This window comes from Mobula hypostoma, unplaced genomic scaffold, assembly GCF_963921235.1.
Source record: "Mobula hypostoma unplaced genomic scaffold, sMobHyp1.1 scaffold_36, whole genome shotgun sequence".
Classification (NCBI taxonomy): domain Eukaryota; kingdom Metazoa; phylum Chordata; class Chondrichthyes; order Myliobatiformes; family Myliobatidae; genus Mobula; species Mobula hypostoma.
The window spans coordinates 2,328,261-2,340,891 of NW_026948187.1; the positions used below are offsets into that span (position 1 = coordinate 2,328,261).

Below are 12,631 nucleotides of genomic sequence, written 5' to 3' on the forward strand. Positions count from 1 at the left end.
TCTCAAACTTTCTCCCACTCTTTGCTGCTTCTCCTCCTCAGAACACTGCCACTCACCCAGCAGCTGAGAGGTATGTTCTGCCCAGGTTTCATCATCATCTTTCCCTTCGGGAATGGGAGTCATCCCTGAGAAAATTCTTAACTTCTGACGCGGACCCACCGCCCTGTTCACCAGGGAGATAATGGCTGAAGCCAACTCAGAGCCTTCCCCCTTCCGTGGGGAATGAGAATCAATTACATTCTCAAAATTTGACCACTCCCTTCTTTCATCCTTCAAAAACGACTGACCCGCTCTCTAAAATCTGCACCCCAAGCCGCGGGCAACGCTATTGGTGTCCCTTCAAACACTTCCTCCATGACAGTGTGCACGCCCCATAGACCCGCCTCACCTATGTCACTGATACACGGCTGCAGTCCCAATTCCTTGACGTCAGCACCCGTCTGTACCAGCAGAAAGGCTGAGTCCCACATTTTACCAATATTTCTGCTTACAATCTCAACCTTACCGATAGCTCTGACCATAGTCAAACATCGTATTAGCACATCGTCCGGAGTACGTATGTCCACCCCCTTAGTAAGCAGGCATGATTAACTGGGACATCATCGATCTCACACCAACGTTCAATCTTATCCGAGTCCATCTCCCCTAATTTAAACCCGGTAACTTACTCTGTATCTGACAGAATTCAAATCCTGGACGAGCCCCCAGAATGTAACGTCTTTCATCCCACCAGAACATACTTTATAGCAATTCGTAATGATGGGTTAGTAGAAACAACTAAAAGAAAAGGTGCCACATAAGTAACTTATCAGTCTTGTGCACCTAATATTTTAATACGTTGGAGCTCACGCCTCCAATTCCATTCACAATGTCCTTCCAAGACTCCAGCCACAATCCAAACCCCCAGGGTCTGGTATCTGCTGCCCTGGAACCGCTGTCCGCTCCCCACACATCCGTCCTCTCCACTTGCCACCTGAAAAAGCCCCCGATCCTCAGCTCAGCACACACATGCAAGATAGCACAGCATGACTTCCATTGGCTGGCAAATGAATACAATTCCCATTATCACTAATTATAACCCAAACATGCTGTTACAGAGAACCCCTTACTCAGCAGTAAACAGTACGGGAAGCCCTTTTAGTATAACACTTCAGAGAAGCCATTTTGTAATTAGCAATTAACACTTAACAGTCCAACTAATATTACTGAGAACACTACACAGAATATTAAACTCCAGTCCCATTAAAGGTGAATATGCAGCAGAATAAACTCCTCCCATGCCCAGTGACCAGGGTGCAGAACTGGGTGTGGTGAGCAGCAGCAATAATTGCAGAGTTCAGCACCGACAGTCACTCTCGAAATTGCATCAGCAACAGTGATAGACAAATGTCCAGCATACAGCTTATTGAAACTTTCTCCCAAGTGTGAACCCGGTAATATGTCACAAGGTTAGATTACTAAGTGAATCTCTTCCCACATTCACAGCACTTGACCGGCCTCTCCCCAGTATGAACTGAATGATGCACATACAGTTGAGGTGACTGAGAGAATCTCTTCCCAAAGTCTGAGCAGGTGACTGGCCTCTACCCAGTGTGAACTGACTGGTGTCTCAGTAGGTGAGATGCCCGAGTGAATCCCTTCCCACAGTCTGAGCAGGTGAATGGCCTCTCCCCACTGTGAACATGCTGGTGTCTCTGTAGGTTGGATGAATGTGTGAATGCCTTCCCACAGTCTGAGCAGGTGAATGGCCTGTCTCCAGTATGAACTCGCTGGTGCACCATTAGGTTGGATGACCGAGTGAATCTCTTCCCACAGACTGAGCAGGTAAACAGCCTCTCCCCAGTGTGAACTCGCTGGTGTGCCAGCAGATTAGATGACCGAGTGAATCCCTTGCCACATTCTGAGCAGGTGAATGGCCTCTCCCCAGTGTGAACTGACTGGTGTCTCAGTAGGTGAGATGCCCGAGTGAATCCCTGCCCACAGTCTGAGCAGGTGATCGGCCTCTCCCCAGTGTGAACTCGCTGATGTGTCAGTAGGTGAGATGCCCGAGTGAATCCCTTTCCACAGACCGAGCAGGTGAACGGCCTCTCCCTAGTGTGAACTGACTGGTGTGTCAGTAGGTGAGATGCCCGAGTGAATCCCTTTCCACACTCTGAGCAGGTGAACGGCCTGTCTCCAGTGTGAACTCGCTGGTGCACCATTAGGTTAGATGACCGAGTGAATCTCTTCCCACAGAATGAGCAGGTAAACAGCCTCTCCCCAGTGTGAACTCGCTGGTGCGCCATTAGGTTGGATGAATGACTGAATATTTTCCCACAGTCTGAGCAGGTGAATGGCCTCTCCCCAGTATGAACTCGCTGGTGTACAAGCAGATCAGATGACTGAGTGCATCCTTTCCCACATTCTGAGCAGGTGAATGGCCTCTCCCCAGTGTGAACTGACTGGTGTGTCAGTAGGTGAGATGACTGATTGAATCCCTTCCCACAGTCTGAGCAGGTGAATGGCCTCTCCCCAGTATGAACTCGCTGGTGTACCAGCAGATCAGATGACTGAGTGCATCCTTTCCCACATTCTGAGCAGGTGAATGGCCTCTCCCCAGTATGAACGTACTGGTGTGCCAATAGGGTGGATGACTTAGTGAATCCCTTTCCACAGTCTTTGCAGGTGAATGACTTCTCCCCAGTGTGAACTCGTTGGTGACTCTGTAGGTTGGATGACTGAGTGAATCTCTTCCCACAGACTGAGCAGGTGAACGGCCTCTCTCCAGTGTGAACTCTCTGATGTACCTTCAGTTTAGATGAGCAAGTGAATCTCTTCCCACAGTCCGAGCAAGAGAACGGCCACTCCCCGGTGTGAACTGACTGGTGAGCCATTAGGTCAGATGACCGAGTGAATCCTTCCCCACAAATTCAGCAGATGACCAGCCTCTGCCCAGTGTGAACTGACCAGTGTGTCCACAGGTGGGAAGACCGACTGAATCCCTTCCCACACACAGAAGAGGTGAATGTCCTTGTCCCGGTGTGAACTTGCTGATGTACCTTCAGTTGAGATGACCGAGTGAATCCATTCCCACTGTCTGAGCAGATGAATGGGTTCCCCCCTGTGTAAAATGACGGGCATGTCAGTCGTTCAGATGATCGAGTGAATCCCTCCCCACAGTCTGAGCAGGAAGGATGATCGAGTGAATCCCTTGCTCCACTTAAATATCGAGACAGAGACAGCAAAATTGGCGTGCCGTGTTCAAGATTCCCAAAGACAAATTCCCTGTCCTTTTTAAACCTGAAAAAAGATTTACAAAATCCATCAATGGGTGAAGGATAACAGTTCAGATAAGATCACTTTAGTTGCCAAGGTGTGATCCGACATCGCACTGTTACAGTGAGGTTCAACCCAAGTTGGAGAGAGAAATCATCTTCTAGCTGGTCACAGTGCTGGTGACTGGAATGACCATCAAATTCTCTGATGCTCTTCCTGTCTCTATAAGAATGGGGCATTTCTGCCAACTCCAATCTGTGACCTGGTTCGGTTTGACTCTCTCCACTGGTGTTATTCCCCGTTCTGCCTGAGCGGCATTGCCTGGCCTCACAGTAACTGAAGCACTCTCACACAAATAGCCTTTGCTAATGTGCAGCTCGGATTTTCTTTATGTACTGTTAACTGAAAGTGCCACAGTTTTAATGCCATGTAAATATCTCCTACTCAGATGTATGGTTGGTCTGCACAGCTGTTAAAAGGAATTTGAGTGAATATTAGTATTACTGAAGGTTCTTGTCACAGTCATAGAAAAGTACAACACAGAAACAGGCCCTTTGGCCCATATAGTTGGAGTTGAACTATTTAAACTTTCCACTCCCATACCCCAACAATCCCGGTACCTATACAAACTTCATAAATGTTGAAATTGAGCTCACATACACCAGTTGTGCTGGATGCTCATTCCACACCTGGATGACCCTCTGTGTGAGGAAGTTTCCCCTCATGTTCCCCTTAACATTTCACCTTTCACCCTTAACCCATGGCCTCTGGTTGTAGTCCCACCCAATCCCAGCTTACATTTACCCTATCTATAACCCTCATAATTTTGGTACACCTCCATCAAACCTCCCCTTAATCTTCTACATTCCAAGGAATAAAGCCCTGGCCTGTTCAATCTCTCCTCATAACCTAAGTCCACCAGACCTGGCAAAGTCCTTGCAAATTTTCTCTGAACTCTTTCAACCTCTTTAACATCTTTCCTGTAAGTAGGTCACCAAAACTGCACACAATACTCCAAATTAGGCCTCACCAATGTCTTGTACAAAGTCAACATAACATCCATCTCCTGTACTCAGTACTTCAATTTATGAAGGCCGATGTGCCAAAATCTTTCCTTCTGTCCCTATCTAACTGTGACACCACTTCCAATAAAATATACACCTGTATTCCCAGATCCCTTTCTTCAACAACACTCCTCTATGCCCTACCAGCCACTGAGAAAGATCTACATTTGTAGGTCCTACCAAAGTTTAACACATCACATTTGTCTGCATTAAATTCTATTTTCCAATTCTCAGGCCATTTTTCCAGCTGCTCCAGTTTGCACTGCAAGCCATGATAGTCCTCGCACAGTCTCTTAAACCCCGAGTCTCGGTTTCATCCACAAATTTGCTGCTCCAGCTAACCATGTTATCATAGAACATTAGAGCACAGAAACAGGCCTTTTGACCCTTCTTGGCTGTGCCAAACCATTTTCTGCCTAGTCCCACTGCCCTGCACCTGGACCATATCCCTCCATACACCTCTCATCCATGTATCTGTCCAATTTATTCTTAAATGTTAAAAAAGAACCCGCATTTACCACCTCATCTGGCAGCTCATTCCATACTCCCACCACTCTCTGTGTGAAGAAGCCCCCCAAATGTTCCCTTTAAACTTCCCCCCATCATCTATAACCCATGTTATTTTTTTCTCCCCTAGCCTCAGTGGAAAATGCCTGATCGCATTCACTCTATCTATATCCATCATAAACAAAGAAAGTACAAAGAGAGTACAAAGAAGGTTCACCAGATTGATCCCTGGGATGGCAGGACTTTCATATGAAGAAAGACTGGATGAACTGGGCTTGTACTCGTTGGAATTTAGAAGATTGAGGGGGGATCTGATTGAAACGTATAAGATCCTAAAGGGATTGGACAGGCTAGATGCAGGAAGATTGTTCCCGATGTTGGGGAAGTCCAGAACGAGGGGTCACAGTTTGAGGATAGAGGGGAAGCCTTTTAGGACCGAGATTAGGAAAAACTTCTTCACACAGAGAGTGGTGAATCTGTGGAATTCTCTGCCACAGGAAACAATTGAGGCCAGTTCATTGGCTATATTTAAGAGGGAGTTAGATATGGCCCTTGTGGCTACGGGGGTCAGTGGGTATGGAGGGAAGGCTGGGGCAGGGTTCTGAGTTGGATGATCAGCCATGATCATAATAAATGGCGGTGCAGGCTCGAAGGGCCGAATGGCCTACTCCTGCACCTATTTTCTATGTTTCTATGTTTCTATAATTGTACATACCTCTATCATATCTCCCCTCATCCTTCTACGCTTCAGGGAATAAAGTCCTAACCTATTCAACCTTTCCATGTAACTCAGTTTCTCAAGTCCCGGCAAAATCCTTGTAAACCTACTCTGCACTCTTTGAACCTTATTAATTTTCTTTCTGTAATTTGGTGACCAAAACTGTACACAATACTCCAAATTCAGCCTCATCAATGCCTTATACAACCTCATCATAACATTCCAACTCTTATACTCAATACTTTGATTAATAAAGGCCGATGTACCAAAAGCTCTCTTTATGACCCTATCTACCTGTGATGACACTTTTAGGGAATTTTGTATCTGTATTCACAGATCACTCTGTTCCACTGCACTCCTTAGTGCCTTATCATTTACCTTGTATGTTCTACCTTCGTTTGTCCTTCCAAAATGCAATACCTCACACTTGTCTGTATTAAACTCCATCTGCCATTTTTCAGCCCATTTTTCCAGCTGGTCCAAATCCCTCTGCAAGCTTTGAAAACCTTCCTCACTGCAGATTACTGATATAGATGACAAACAATAACAGACCCAGCACTGATCTCTATGGCACACCACCAGTCACAGGTTGCAGTCAGAGAGACAAACATCTGCTGCCACACTCTGGCTTCAGTGCGTCATCCAATTTAATGTCTAATCTTAAGTGCTGAGTGACTGAACCTTCTTGACCAACCACCCATATGAGACCTTGTCAAGTGCTTTGCAAAAGTCCATGTAGACTACATCCACTGCCTTGCCTTCATCCACTTTCCTTATAACTTCCTCGAGAAAATCTGTAAGACTGGCTAGACGTGACCTGCCATGCACAAAGCCATGCTGCCTATACTTAATCAGTCCACATCTATCCAAATACTAATACATCTGGTTCCTGCACATGTGTTGCAATAACTTTCCCCCTACTGATGTCAAGCTCACCAACATAAGATTTCCTCATATATTTTTAGAAATTTTCTTGAACAGCAGAACAACATTGGCTGTCCTCCAATCCTCCAGTCCGTCACCTGTCACGAAGAGTGAATTATATATCTGTGCTTGGGCCTCGACAATTTCTGCACCTGTCTTCTGCAGGTTCCCAGGGAACAACTTGTCAAGCCCTGGGGATTTATCGACGCTAATTTGCCATAAGACAGCAAACACCTCCACCTCTGTAATCTGTACAGGGTCCATGAAGTTGATGCTGCTTTGCCTCACTTCCATAAACCCTGTGACCATCTCCTGTGTAAATACGGATGCAAAAAATATCTCCCACATCTATTTTGTCTCCTCATATGGATTATCATTTTGATCTTGCTGAAGATTAATTATTTCCCTTGCAATCTTTTTGCTTTAGCATATCTGCAGAATCCATGAAGATTCTCCTTCACCTTGTCTGCTGGGGCAACCTCATGCCTTCTTTTATTTCTTTCATAAGTGTTCACTTGAATTTCTTGTACTTCATAAGAACCTCATTTGTTCCTATCTGTCTGTACCTGGTATGCACCTGCTTTTCATTGATCTGGGAGATGAAAGCCAAAGGAGTGATAGTGGTGGGAGGTGGGATGTGGCGGGGTGTTAAATTAAATTTGAAGGTGGAATGGGAGCCTGAATAACAGAGCAGAGAGTGGAGGGGTTGTGGAGACAGATGTTGTTCAGATCTCAGACCCAGAAATGAAAAAGTTGAGCATGGTGCAGTGAATATGCTGAACCCTGTATATTTCAATACCAGGAGCATCGTAGGAAAGGCGAATGTGTTCAGGGCACGGATCAACACCTGGAATTATGACAGTCGGATCTGGCAACTGTGGACTGGGACAGGCTGTTTTATGGTAAATGGGAGGCCTTCAAAGCAAAATTTTGAAAAAATTTGGATATGTGCTTGTCAGAATAAAAGTTAAAGATAGAAACTGTAGGAAGTATACACAATTATGAGGGTTTAGACAGGGTAAATGCAAGCAGGCTTTTTCCACTGAGGTTGGGTGCGATGACAACCAGAGGTCATGGGTAAATGGGGAAGGTGAAAATTTAAGAGGAACATGTGGAAAAACTCTTCACTGAAATGGTTGTGAGAGTGTGGAATGAGATGCCAGCACAAGTGGCTCATGCCAGCTGAATTTGGATGGGTACCTGGATGGTGGGGGTATGGAGGGCTGTGGTCCCAGTGTGGGACGTTGCATCAGAGAGTTTAAATATTTTAGGCATTGTCTCGATGGGCTGAATGACCTGTTTAACAGAACTTCTCCATGTTCCTATGACAGAGGAGCCGGCCAAACTTGATTGGAAGGAGAGACTGGTAGGATTAATGATGGAGCAGCAATTTCTGGAGATTCTGGGAGAATTTCAGGAGGTGAGTGATAGATACATTTCAAAGAAGTGGAAGCATTGGAAAGGCAGGAGGACACAACCATGGCTGAAACGAGAAGCCAAAGCCAACATAAAAGCCAAAGAGATGGCAAATAATAGAACACAACTATTGTAAAGTTTTTAAAACTAACAGAAGACAACTACAAAAAAATCAGATATGCTCAGGGCATTGAATTATGATTTGCAGTCATTAATGAGGCTTGGTAGCACCCAACAGTCTGAGGCATTCAGAGGCACAAGATATCTGGGGCCTCAATATCTCTTGAATACCAAGGTTCCCTGCACCAGTTACCTTTCAACTTTTAATTTGGCAGGCTCATACAAACTCTACACATCAAAATTCCACTTCTGAAGGATGCCCACTTACCAAGTACTCCTTTGCCAGAAAACAGCCTGTCCCAATCCACACTTGTCAGATCCTTTCTGATACCATCAAAATTGACCTTTCTCCAATTTAGAATCTCAACCCGTGGTCCAGATCTCTCTTTTCCATATTTACTTGGAATCTCATGGCATTATGATCAGTTGATACAAGGTGTTCCCACACACTAATTTCCATCACTAGCCCTGGATCATTTCCCAATATCTTATTGCACACTTCTACATTGGGAATTCTACATGCTGATTAAGGACACATTTGAAAAACTCTACCCCAGCTAGACCTTTTACAGTATGGGAGACACAGTCAATATTTGGAAAATTATAATCACTTACTACATCAACATTTGTTTCTTAACATAGTCTGCAATCTCTCTACAAATCTGTTCCTGTAGATCCTTTCTGATACCATCAAAATTAACCTTTCTCCAATTTAGAATCTCAACTCATGGTCCAAACCTCTCTTTTTCCATATTTACTTTGAATCTCATAGCATTATGATCACTAATTTCTGTCACCAGCCCTGGATCATTCCCTAACAGCTTATTGCATACTTCGACATCAGGAGTTCTATGTACTGATTAAGGGCACATTTCACAAACTCTACCCCATCTAGTCCTTTTAAGTATGGGAGCCCCAGTCAATATATGGAAAGTTATAATCACTGACTGAATCAACCTTTGTTTCTTGGCATGATCTGCGATCTCTCTACAAATTTGTTCCTCAAAATCCCTCAGACTGTTGGGCGCAATCAAGTCCCAGAAATGGCGACAATATCATGATTCCATGCCCTGAGCTCATCTGGCTTTCCAATGATGCTTCCTGCATTGTGATATACACAGCTCAGTACATTCATCGCACCATGCTCAACCTTTTGATTGCTGACTTTGTCTGAGCAACATCTGTCTCCTTTTCTTTTTCTTGGGTCTCGAGGAAGATGGTGGCGCGACGCAGCTCGCAGCGGCCACTCCGGTGGTGATGTCTGTTATTTGTCAAGTAGGGTGCCATGCACAATCCTGATTTGATGAAGACGGACGTGAGGGCATGGAGGAACATCTGGAGAAACTTCTGAAATCCCTGCTTCGCTGCTGCTACTCTGTGGTCCAGAATCTCCGGAGGAAAAGGCCCCAAGTCCTTGGCTTTTCTTGTTGCTCGGTGGCCGGGGCGGGGTCAAAGTGCTCGGCAGAGGGTGGTGCTCGGAGAGGTTGTGTCAGAGAGCTGGGCGGAGGCTCTAAGTTTTCAGACGGACTCAGCTGCGGTCGAGTTCTTCCAATGATGCTGCATCGGCGAGTCAGTTTTAGTCTTGGTTTGTCCTATGTTTACTTGTGATATCATTCTGGAGGAACGTTGTATCATTTCTTAATGTATGCATTTCTAAATGGCAATAAACAAAATCTAAACTAATCTTCAGGGCAGAACAATGAGCCATCATATGACCAGCTTTCTTACAATAGTAACAAGTAAGACCAGAATATTTCTCCTTCAACTGTTTCCCTTCATCCTTACTCTTGTTACTAGTCCCAGCTTTAATTTCTGGTTTACCCTGGTTATCCCTGGTACTTTTCTGGAAGCTCTTATTCGGGGTGAATTTAACCGTATGAGTTAAAGCAAACTCATCTTCTAATCTAGCAGACTCCTGCAAAGTGGCAGCATCCTTTTCATCTAAATATGTCTTTATGTCATCAGGGATGCACCTTTTGAATTCTTCAATTAAAACCAACTCTTTCAAGCTGTTACAATCATCATTTATATTTTTATATGTGTACCAGTGGTCAAAACACACAAACTTCTCAAAAGCAACTTCCATGCAAGTCTGGTTCACATTTTTCCTCAAATTTCTAAGCTTTTGCCTGTATGCTTCTGGGACCAACTCATAAGCTTTGAGTACAGCCTGTTTCACAATGTCATAATCAGCTGTTTCATCAACTGTCAAAGCAGAATAGGCTCGCTGAGCCTTCCCCTTAATTACACTTTGTAAGAGAATAGGCCAACCCTCTTTTGGCCACTTTAAACTCTGAACCACCTTCTCAAAATGCTGAAAGTATTTATCAACCTCTGCCTCATCAAATGAAGGTACTAATTTAACTTCCCGACTGGCCTCAAACTTATCACCAGAATCTAACGCTAGACCCCTTTGCTGCAATCTCTCTATCTTTTCCAGCTCGAACAGCCTCTGTCTTTCTGCTTTCTCCCTCTGTCTTTCTGCCTCTCTAGCCTCAAACTGCCTCTGCCTTTCCGCAGCCTCCATCTTTAATTTTTCTAACTTGTACGGGAGCTCAAACTCAATGGGTTTACTTTCAGGAAACACCTCCAACTCCTCCACTTTAAACACATTCTCAGATACATAATGCTCAACATAATGCTCGATTTCACCTTAGCAAGTTTTAACCTTTTAGCAATACTCAACAACTCAATCCTTCTAGCGTCCTCTCATGCCTCAGAGGCTGGCGCTTCCAGAAATCTATCAACATCCATTGCTGCTGATTTTCCACACACAAATAAATCAAAACAGATTTCCCCAATGAAATCAATAATTAATCAATACGCTCCCAAATCTGTTTATATCCCGGACTCAGGCCCCAATCTTGTGAAGAACCAGCAGCAATAGACGACACCTGGAGTTTGATTTTGATGGTAAAACCACTATCTAATTATAATATAGTAACTTAAGCAGGATAAACAAAAGTTAACAGTATTACATGTAGATATGTGTTTAAATATAACTCCCAAACTATTGAGCTCGGGGTAAATTATGAAAGTTCAGTTCAACCACAGAATACGTGATGACAGATATTTGTAATCCGGGGTAAATGTCGAGGGAAGGCAATTATGTCGAATTCCACAGGTTCCACGGTGATAAAACGAGAGGACAGTCGCTGTAGATCTTATCCATTGTTATTCCAAATCCACATACGAATTATAACCGAAAGTGACTTGTCACAAGGGGTATCGTCTTCAAGTGAATAACCACACCCACACCCAGGCAAGGGTTAACACATAAGTGGTCTTCACAGGATACCCCAAATGAGATCCACTCCTATGGATCAAACGAGGTGACCACCACACATTCGATGTTCGCTGAATCGATAATTAACCCACCCTTGTGGGCATAGGAAAGTTCTAAACAGTGACCCTTGGCCACCAGTTCCCTGGTTTCGATCCTTCCAGTTTTCATCCTTCGTCTCTGTCTGACTCTGAGTGTCTGTGTCCTTGGTTAAATCTAAACAAGCTGCGAGCAATGTAAACAAGCTGTAAGTCAGACTGATTCACCTTCTTAATCTCTCTCTCTCTCTCTCTCTTAAAAATGACAGTCCACAGCAAACAAAACCTCGGGATTCATAACAACAGCTTCTCCCCTGTATGAATTGACTGGTGTGCCAGTAGTTGGGATGACTGAGTGAATCCTTTCCCACATTCTGAGCAGGTGAACGGCTTCTCCCCAGTGTGAACTCGCTGGTGACTTAGTAGGGTGGATGAATCAGTGAATCTCTTCCCACAGTCTGAGCAGGTGAACGGCTTCTCCCTTGTGTGAACTCGCTGGTGAGCAATGAGGTCAGATGTCAGAGTGCATCCTTCCCCACAAATTCAGCTGATGACTCTGCCCGGTGTGAACTGACCGGTGTGTCCACAGGTGGGATGACTGACTGAATCCTTTCTCACACACAGAACAGGTGAATGGCCTTGTCCCAGTGTGAACATGATGTACATTCAATTGGGATAACCGAGTGAATCCATTCCCACTGTCTGAGCAAGTGAATGGTCTTTCCCCTGTGTAAAATGACGGCCGTGCCAGTCTGTCAGATGATCAAGTGAATCCCTCCCCACAGTCTGAGCAGGTAGGATGGTCCATTGAATTCCTTGCTCCATTTCTTAAATATCTAGACAGAGACAGCAAAACTGGCGTGCTGTGTTTGAGATTCCTGGAGAGAAATTCCTTCTCCTTTTTAACCTGTAGAAAGATTTACAAAATCCATCAGTGGATGTAGGACAACATTTCAGATGAGATTCCTTCAGTTGCCAAGGTTTGATCTGGTATCACATTGTTACAGTGAGGTTCAACCCAAGTTGGAGAGAGAAATCATCTTCTGTCTGGGCACAGTGGTGGCATCTGAAATGACCATCAATTCCCTGATGCTCTTCCTGTCTCTATATGCATGGGGCATTTCTGCCTTCTCCAATTTGTTCCTTGGCTCAGTTTGACTCTCTCCTTTGGTATTATTCCCTGTTCCTGCAGAGCAGCACGGGTGCCTGGCCCCACAGGAACTGAAACAGTCTCACGCAAATTGTCTTTCTTGACATGCATCAGGGATTTTCTTTTATGTATTAATAACTTAAAGTGCCACAGTTT

At 44.7% G+C, this 12,631-nt stretch overlaps 1 protein-coding gene and 1 long non-coding RNA gene across 4 annotated transcripts in view; both read right to left on the reverse strand.

Moving 5' to 3' along the window:
* LOC134341630 (uncharacterized) overlaps positions 1-12,631 on the reverse strand; it is a 364,862-nt gene that overhangs the window by 316,363 nt on the left and 35,868 nt on the right. The gene's annotated exons all lie outside the window — the stretch shown is intronic.
* On the reverse strand, positions 1,227-3,037 carry LOC134341589 (zinc finger protein 585A-like). Its single transcript, XM_063039446.1, has one exon. It carries the CDS (start codon positions 2,871-2,873, stop codon positions 1,584-1,586), a length of 1,290 nt encoding a protein of 429 aa, XP_062895516.1. The 5' UTR covers positions 2,874-3,037; the 3' UTR covers positions 1,227-1,583.